General features: G+C 45.2%; 3 protein-coding genes across 3 annotated transcripts in view; all 3 read right to left on the bottom strand.

The window, feature by feature from the left end:
* Positions 1 to 399: 399 nt before the first annotated feature.
* On the bottom strand, positions 400 to 2,381 carry LOC104843187 (schlafen family member 11-like; the record flags this gene model as incomplete). Its single annotated transcript, XM_010585976.1, is given in 3 exon segments — positions 400 to 630; positions 633 to 1,342; positions 2,368 to 2,381. Coding segments are annotated over 3 exon segments (882 nt in total), but the record flags the coding sequence as incomplete, so codon positions are not given.
* A 1-nt stretch (position 2,382) lies between these two features.
* Positions 2,383 to 8,450, bottom strand: LOC104843186 (schlafen family member 11-like; the record flags this gene model as incomplete). The annotated part of the gene is given in 4 exon segments (XM_010585975.1): positions 2,383 to 3,110; positions 5,643 to 5,772; positions 7,995 to 8,217; positions 8,341 to 8,450. Coding segments are annotated over 4 exon segments (1,191 nt in total), but the record flags the coding sequence as incomplete, so codon positions are not given.
* A 67-nt stretch (positions 8,451 to 8,517) lies between these two features.
* The window catches only part of BCL7B (B-cell CLL/lymphoma 7B), a 5,128-nt gene continuing 4,393 nt past the window's right edge, over positions 8,518 to 9,252 (bottom strand). The window contains exon 6 of the mRNA XM_010585956.1: positions 8,518 to 8,646. Within this exon, the coding sequence (XP_010584258.1) occupies positions 8,608 to 8,646 (39 nt within the window). The 3' untranslated portion in view covers positions 8,518 to 8,607. The remainder of the gene's footprint in view (positions 8,647 to 9,252) is intronic.

Raw genomic sequence — 9,252 nt, 5'->3', positions numbered from 1 at the left:
AAGCTGTGGCTCTACCTTTTTGGATGAGAAAAGAGACAATTTGGCTGAAAATTCACAAAAATCTCCCCACCATTGAAAAAAAGCAGTGTTTTGACCATTTGCACCAGCACCAGCAGGGATGTAAACAAGAATGGCCCCTGTTGTGTTTCCAACCAGTGGTTCCACTCTGGTAGTGCTGAAACAACTCAGAATATGCCATCAGCTTAAAGAGCAGAGGAATTGAAAGTACAAGTGTCCAAACTGTTCTATGATTTATCCAAGTAGTTTGTAATTGTTGACTTCCTTCTGCAATTGCCATTTTCAGCAATTTGTTCTCTCCAGGTGGTGATGTCCTTTAATTAAAATCAATTTTATGACATCCTTCAGGTGTACACATGATGAAATATATATATATGAAACTGCCTAATTTTTTTTTTTTTGGCATAGACTACAGAAAGGGCATTAAAAAAAATCTTAAGGCTGCCCTATAATATCACTGAACAAGAAATGAGCAAAGCATTCTAGTGTCCACAGGCCCAGGTAAGAGTAAACCGTCATCTAAAGATGTCTCTCTTAAGAAGGTCTTTTCTCTGTGATACAGCAAATGGAGTTTGGTGCGGGTTCTGGATGCCACACAGAGCAAAAGATTGAGAGATATTCCTTTTGTGCAGGGACAGGGTGGATGCCAAACACAATTCTCCTTTCTAGGCCTGAGAAGTGTCGGATGCTGTCAAGAACAATGACATCTTCTAAAACATTCTCCGCTAGCCCCAAGACCAACCTCACCCTGCATTTCCTTATTTGTCTTTTTAGCTCAGGTTCCAGTATCTGACTGAACACCCAGGCTCCATGCTGTGTACTGCACAGGATTGCGGTATCTTTGATGGGATAGCCTTGCTGGGTGTAGCTGTTGCACTGCCTGGTCACGTACTCTGCCATTTCAAATGTTCCCATATTTTTTTTTATTATGTAGTCACCTGACAAAGAATGGGCACATTCAGCCTGTTTAAACAACTCTTCCAGCACCTCATAGGGCATATCTGTGTTATGTTCTTGGAGGATTTCCTCCATGAGATTAAACATGACATTGTATATTTGCTTGGCATTACAGACCACTTTGGTCAACCATTCCTGAGGATATAGTTCTGAAAACTTAAGACCACAACCGTATGGGTGAGTAGACTGGAAGAAATCCAGGAAGACCCAGAAAATGCCACTTTTTTTCTTGACTAGCTCCTGGGCACATTGGTGCCAGTTTTCTTCAGGACGAAAATTCTGAGCTTCATCAACTACAATGTGTTTCACTTCTGGGAAGTCCCCATTTAAGAAGGCAACATGTGTCACAGACCAGCAGATGTCATTTCTAAAAAAAAAAAGAAACCAAAACCCCCCAAAACCATATGGTAAATAAAAAGAAGATGCAAGCAGACAAATCCATATTGACTGCCTCCATTTCTCAGTGAGCTCTTGCTTGGAGGGCTATTGCTGCTTGCTGTCTAAAAATGCAAAGCTTCCTATCTCAGCTGCAGCATGCTCTACCATTTTTCTGGTGGAAACATTTATTCCAGTGGATTGGCTGTGTGCTGGCCTTGGCTCTACCCTAGGAGGAGGCTCAGGCCCACCCTTCCTCCATGGGGACCCCGTGGCAAGGCTCCCCAGGGGCGTCTCTCTGCCTTGCTCTCCCCAGCCCAGGGAAGGCAGCATGGTGCCCGAGCTCCCGTGGGAAGGACGGGTACCCTTTTCTCCCCAGGATGAGCAGGGACTGGCAGCACTTCTGCCTGCCAAGGCCAGGACCTGCTGTTTGGGCACTGCTGGGCCTGAGCTGGGCCTCGACTCCCTGATGCAAGGTGCCTTGTCCAGCGCGGTGGCCTTGGTGACCTCTCCATGCTGACACAAGTGGAAACACAGTGAGAACAGGACTGGGGAACTGCTCTGCCTGAAATCCTCTACCAAAAGGGGAGCAGTTTCTGTTCTCCTTGCCTAGATGGCCCAGGTCCAAGAGCCAGCTCCTAACACAGCTGCACAAGAGCTTGCATCAGACCCAGCACAGGCAGTGTGGAGACAGAGAAAGGCAGGTGGGTAGTTTTGGTGTCAGCATCAGCTGTGATAGCCTGTGAAACTAAGGCCATCGTCTTTTGAAGGTCTAACACCATCCAGCAATCACTGAACATGGGATTCTCCCTGCAGTCAGTGAACGCTGGATCTGGGCCAGAGCTCAGCTCAATAATACTTTCAATATTAACACCTTTATTGGGATGATTATTGTATGTTTGTGTCAGCCAAAGTTATATATTTGGCAAACAGATATAAAATCAGCAGGGCTTGTGCTGTATGTACAGAAGATGGAATGAAAGAAAGAAAAAAGAGGAAATACACATTACTGCTTACCCCACAAACTTCTTCACAAATGTAGAGTATCTCTTTTGTGGAACAGTGAAAAATGTTTCTTATTCTCTCAATGATCTTCAAAGCCATGATTGTTTTCCCTGTTCCAGGAACACCAAGGACACACTGCTCCTTGGCTTTGTGCAGGTTCTTGGAGAGCTGCTCATACTGTTTGAGAGTGAGAAGGTTGAAAATCTCATAGCCAAGATGGTCACTTAAGTAGGACTTAAAGCACAGCACAACAATCACAAGTGCATGCAGGAATGCGGGGATGTCCCTGGAGGTGAGGATGTAATTCTCTGGGTACAAGCTGCCATAACCACATGGGTTTTTTTGGTTCTCTTGCTGGAAAATGTCATCCTCTGCAACTTCCATCTGCTTCTCTGTGCCATTCAGGTGCAGTATTTGGGGAATCACACACACTTTTGAAGCATATCCCCCATCATTGACTAGTTTCTGCTTTAATGCATAAGCAGTTTCTCTTGAGTTTTCAGACTCAGCAGAAGGGGCATCCTTGACTACGGTATACAATACTGGCTACACATTTTCAGCTACTAAGAGAGCATCACACACAACATCCTGTTTTCTCCGCAATCCAATGTCAACAGCCCAACTCCTTGAAAATATCAGTACCCCCTTGTTAAGTGGATGGATTTGTTTTTTCATTAAATCCTCTAATCCAGGATACTCTGAGAATAGGTTGGTGCAGATGGTTTCTGGCTTCCATTTGATTTCACTAGAACCCACTAGAAAAAAGAAAAAATGAGGAAAACAAAATACAGCAAATAATTTACTCAACACTCCAGTTACTGGAGGAATATATTATACCATGAGGTCATCAAAGTAAATGATTTAGTGTGAGTAAAAACTTCAGCATTCCCATGATACCTGGTGGTAAATCTGTAAGGATTTTTTAATTAATAAAAGAGATATAAACTCCATGCTTCAGGCATGCCTGACTTCTAAATGGAATAAGAAAAAGTCTCTTTGGAGGGATCTGCCTCCTTTCTATCTCCCTTCTCATTATTTAGGTAGGTATTCCTCTGACCTCTGATATTGCTGCCACAGTGAGAGACTGGTGCTGGAACCAGATGGAGCAGCCCACTTGCAGCATCTCCTACACTCCTGACTGGTTAAACACAATGCATATAACAAGGAAAAAGGCACCCAGGAGCATCATCAGTCTCCTGATGTATAGATACACATTCCTATTAAACAGAGGGGAATACATGAAGATACTTCTCATCCCAACGCTAAACCTGGTGCTCCTCCAAAATAACAAGTAACAGTGATTTTAAAAAATACTAACACAAATCATCTCTTAACTTTACAGGTTAAAATTACAGCTATGCACATTGATAACACACAGACAAACCTCAAGGGCAAGCATACATTTACACTGACTGTGTCACAGCCTTCCATTTAAAAAACACATTCTCATCAAGAAACAAATTAATATCCTTGTACCAAAACACTATTAACCAGTCAGGAAATCAATCATCTGAGACTAATCCTGAAAACAGATGTGAAAAGATAGCAAAATTACAAAAATTAATTAGAAAAAATAGCAATTAATACATACATCCATAGGTCAGAATTTGGGAAAAAAAATAACCCACGGACTATGTTTAATGAGAAAGTATCTGTTTGCTACTGATTGGAGTGGTTCTGATACTCCACAAGAACCTGGAATGCCACATCTCTCCCATGTGTCTCAGAGCTTGACCTAAAGCCACAACCCTGCTCTGCAGGAAGATAGGATTTACATTGCCCTTGGCTACTTCTGTTCCCTTGTCTTTCAGGGCTTGGTATGTGGGAGTATCTGTTGCTCAGCAACCACCGCTGCTTTTATAGCTGAAGTGTTTCTGAAATAATCAGTCTTCATCTAAAAAATAAAAGCACAACGAGGTTCTCCACCCCTGCATGGTAAGGACTAAGCTTTACTTTCCCCTGTGTGTCCAGCCTGAAGTTCCCCTGTGGCACTGAGTAGGGCAGCAGAATTAACTTATTGGGTGAGATAAATGTCTAAGCCGATCAGACACCTGACACCCAAATACTTGGTGCTTAGCCCTGCAGACCAGCAATACAGCACTGCTAGTACCAAGCCATAGGGAGTGTACTGAGTTTGCAAGGCCTCAGGTCTGGGGCTTGTCTGGTTGCTTTGTCTGAATTTTTGTTGACCTGTTTGGAGCTTTGTTTTTACTTGTTTGCCTGTAAAAGCATTTTTTCTGATAACCAGGTGGCTGTGGATAACAACCATCAATTTATACAGGTCTTCTGCACAGGATAAAATCCTTCTGCCTATAACATGATGATGCAGAGTGCAGAAATACAGGTCTGGTAGGACAGCAGAGGTCTTGAGATGTGGGATACAGGATGCAGGGCTGAATTCAAGTGTGGGGCAGTGAGAGACAGAGCACAGGAGATCCCAAGGCCAGAAACAGCTCTCAGATGGTCAGATAAAGAAATGCAGCTCCAGAGCTGAGCAAAACTGATTTTAAGGGTAACAGAGAACAAGCATCTAACTTCTGTGAAACACGCCATGTTTACTGAACTCCAATAAAGCAGTGAACTTGCAGACCAGTGAAGAAAGAACAAGGTGTAAAACTGCATTAGCAAACCTACAGCATGTGACCCCAAGTGGATCCAGAAGCAGGAGACAGAAACCATCAGCATCAACTATGTACTCCTGATGAAAGCACCGGGGATGCTGACAACTCACCCTAACAACTCCTAGCAGACTGGAGCCATCAACAGCAGGATCCTGAGTGCCAGTGGAAGGCTGAGTGTAACGCCAGGAACAGTGATGGATACTAGGAAATGTGCAGGTAACTATTATTATTATTACTTTTTTCAGAGTGGTATTCATTTATTGTCCTTTTCTTTCTTTATCTGTAATAACTAGACCTTGACTAATGATAATTCTTTGATTAGACTACTTAGATTTCAGTTATGCTAGAAATAAATTATTCTCTCTCTTTTTTGTCCATAACAAGACTTTTGAGCATAACAGAGGGAAGACAGTGCTCAAACCCCTGGGACACTAGGTATATTCTCAGCAGTTGTGTGCATTAGGGATTATACTTGGTGACAAAAATGGGAGAAGAGATCAAAACACCTGAAAAATCAGAGAAATCAACATTCTTGGAGCAACTGCATCTTTTAAATATCCTAACAGTTGTTTGCCTAAAATCTTGTATTTATATCACGTTACCTTCCTAGAAGTTCTGTCAAATACAATCTTAAATTCAAAAAAATATCCAGAAAAAATGGCTTACCTGGGTAGAGGCATTCTTGGAGTTCAGATGCACACTGGAGACCAGCTTTTGAATAAACTGGCTTGATAAGAGGAGGACCATTTGCCAAGCTGAGCTCATTCTCAAATTTATCAGCCAGATCTGAAAGATCCTGGGGGAAGAAAGAAATATGTTATACCCATCAAAATCCTTCCATATGAACTTTTAAAACCCAGCACTAAAAAGTAAGTAGAATGATCAATTTAAAACCTCCCCTCTCAATCCTACTCAAGAAAATGCTGCCTACGTAGCTATGAATGGCAGTATTCTGTCAAACCAACAGGATCTTGATTTGCTATAGAAGAGGGAGGGCTCACAGCATAGATGGCGTTACAGTTCAAAGGCTAGATCTAGACCCCATGTGGGATGAGTTTGTTGGGACCCCGGTGCACAGGTGAAAGACACCTGACATGCCAGTTCAGCACACCAGCATGCTACAGGAACCACCTACGTGTACCACAAGTCACTTCAGTAGATACACATCTCCAAAAGCCCTTGCTGTTGTTCCCCTCCTATCAACATCAAAATAAAGTTCCCCTCCTATCAACATCAGCCTCTCTGTCTTTTGTGTGACTGTGTCCTTTGAAGAGACCAGACATTCCAGCTCTAAGTGCAGACCAGGGCCACAGGAGAGGTTTCACACAAGGCCAGAGCCACCTGGCATGCTGGGGTTCCGCTGGTCCAGGAGGTCCCCTTCGACTAGTATATGCCTTGCTCATGCGGTCACTGCCATGGATACACACTCAAGGGAAATCTGTGTTACAGGGAACCTGTAGGAAAGGAGGGTTAGTTTCACCTTAAGAGTGAAAAACTCTTATTCAAATCTGTGGTGAGAATAAACTCTCTAGGACTCTCTCTGACATGTCTTGTGGGGTGATGGAACAAAATGCAGGACATAGCTTTTTCAGGGGAAGGATTTCACAATGAAGCGGGACAACATGCCTTAAAACAAGCAAAGCCTTGCACCCCTGCTCCTTTAAAACAGCCTTTAACAACAACAAAGCCACACCAGGTGTGCAGAGTGACGTTTCAGTAGGTATCCGAAGTGTGTGTGAGCCTCGGAAAGGGGAAGTGGTTAGCAGCCTGATGAATACCGAGCATTGCTTGCTGAGCTGCAGATTTGAAAGGATTTTCCTCAACCTCAGGCTGATCTCTGAAGAGACGACTGGCCAGGTTTTAGTAGCTACCCTAGCATGGCCAACTTCATTACAGATGTTATTAGTACTTGATAAGGGGAAGGAGAGGAAAAGTTGCAGGTCAGTTTGACACCACCATTACAGCTAAAATGATTATTTTACTTTAGTGCTGGCATGCAACTTGTGCCAGGATGCTGGATCTACGCAGATGAAACCAGGGCATGGAGGTTAAACGTTGCTAGTGCATCAAACGCTGCAGATTTCACTCCATGGGGATCAGTACCAGTAAGGACTTTTTTATTTTTCAAAATAAACCCCTTTTAGGCACCTAAAGGGGCCGGATTTCCACCAGGCCACCACTCCCTCCTAAGCATCTTAACAGACAAAGCCAGCTTCAAAAGTTTTCTGCAATTCTCATTAAGAGTAATAGAAGCTCCTGGGCGATTTTGAATGTTTCCACTTCATTTAGGGGCATATGGGATCCCTCAGAAGGCTTATTCTAGTTGGGAGTGCTTCAAAAAGTCCTCCTGAACCAGTTCAGAGAGTAATGATTCACAGAACGGTTTGCCGTTGGAGGCCAGTTACCATACTGTCACCCCCAGTGCCTGTGACTGTGCCATGAGCCAAAGGCCCTTTTCTAGGTTTGGTGAGAACACAGGGCAAAAGAAGTTGGTGTTTCCTCCTGAAAGCTTACAAACCAAGGCAGAAATTAAGTTGGCGCTAAGGTAAATGCAGACATTTACCTGGGTCTGCAGCTGTCATGAGCTCCGTCCATTTCCTGACGCTCAGTCTTTTGATCATGTCACCTGTCACTATCCAGGATTCAGGGTTATCATAGAAAACAGTGCAGCAAAACGGTTCGACTCGCACAGCACATATATAGCCCTGCAAGCCTTCTGCTTCGTCATAAACGCCAGGACGTAAGTCTTAAAATGCACGCCAGCCTGAGAGCCGCAGAAGTGATGGATGGGCATTGAGCCCATGGTATCAGTACTGTTTTTTCTAAAGCTTCTTTCCCCACTTTACCATGGCTTCCAATGACTTTACTGCTGTCATCCACTCCAAAAAATAAATAACCACCCTGAGTGTTTGCAAAGGCAGAAACATAATTTGGAAGGGTTTTTCTGATGTATTCCAAGACATTCTCTGTAGAGAAGTTCTTAAATTCAATATGTGTTGCCTCTGTGAAATCCAGGACCTCCCCAACAATCAGTTTCTCTCTCTTTAAAAATCTGGCAGTGGCATCTTGGATGTTGCACTCCTTGGTGTTCAGAGGGGTCTCCTTTGCTCCCCCATCAAAATTCAGCAGAGCTTTCTCAGCGCTTGGCCCATTCTCATCATGGCACTTGGCACAGCTTTCTTTCCTCCTCAGAAATCCAGCCACGTCGCTTAAAGTCATAGGGACAACCAAAGTGAAAGACCTACGGGACAAAACAGTGCTCAGGCTACAGATACGCAGCTTTGTGGCTGCACTTCTCTGCTCTGGACCTCCACAGTTCCATGTTTTAACAAAAAGCAGCAAGTGACTCTGCTGCTGCATCCACGTGAAGTATTCGCTGGTCTCGGTGCTGTCCATGCACCCCCCGAGGCTCTGCTCAATGTCCAGACCAATGCCGTGCTCCCAAAAGCAGTAGTTCTTGTCTTTGCTCTCCATCCTCGCTACTCCTCCTCCTGAATTCAGCAATGCGCACACAGCTATAGAAAGCTCCTTTTGTTGCCTTTTCTGATTGTGAGAGGTCTTCTTTCTGGATCTCTCTCCTAAAACTATTTTCCCAATATCTACCACCACATCAGGATAGTTTGTTTTCAAATTAATCAGCAGCTGCCCTTCTTGTCTGGCCATCCTGCTCCTGAAATGATAAATTATTAAAAACACCTCACGATTGATTATACACCGCAGTGTGACAAAGGAAACCATACGCCTTTGGCTTAGGCTTACACGCTAGATTTAATAAACTGGAAAATAAAAATCATTACTTGCAACACACAAGCAAATCAAAGACAGGCTATTGCAGAGACACCCAGAGACGTCATGTTAAGTAAGCTAATTTATTGGGCTCTTTTGCATATCGGGCTCTAAGTTACCCTGAAGCTACGTACAAGCCATACCCCAGATATCTCGGGCAGGCAGCCGCGGGCCGTTTACGGGAGCAGTTCCGACCGACTCCCCATCGCGGGGAGGCCTGGGTCCCCCCCGCCCGCGGCCGGCAGAGCCGAGGAGCCCGGCGAGACCCCGCGCCGCAGGCAGAGCCCTCCGGGGCGGGCGGGGACCGGCTGCCCGCCCCCCCCCTCCCACCCCCGCAGGGCTGCAGAGCGGAGCCGGGCGCCCGCCCGGGAACTGCGCGGCCGGGCCGGGGGGTGCCCCGCTCGACGGGGCCGTCGCAAATGGCGGCGGGGCTGTCCCCGGCTCCTCTGCCCGCGCCGGGCTGGTCCCGCCGCCGGCAACCGGCCCCGGC

Source organism: Haliaeetus leucocephalus, unplaced genomic scaffold, assembly GCF_000737465.1.
Source record: "Haliaeetus leucocephalus isolate CR32 unplaced genomic scaffold, Haliaeetus_leucocephalus-4.0 Scaffold136, whole genome shotgun sequence".
NCBI classification, from domain to species: domain Eukaryota; kingdom Metazoa; phylum Chordata; class Aves; order Accipitriformes; family Accipitridae; genus Haliaeetus; species Haliaeetus leucocephalus.
The sequence above is the reverse complement of the archived record's forward strand: the minus strand, read 5'-3'. Positions and strand labels throughout refer to the sequence as shown.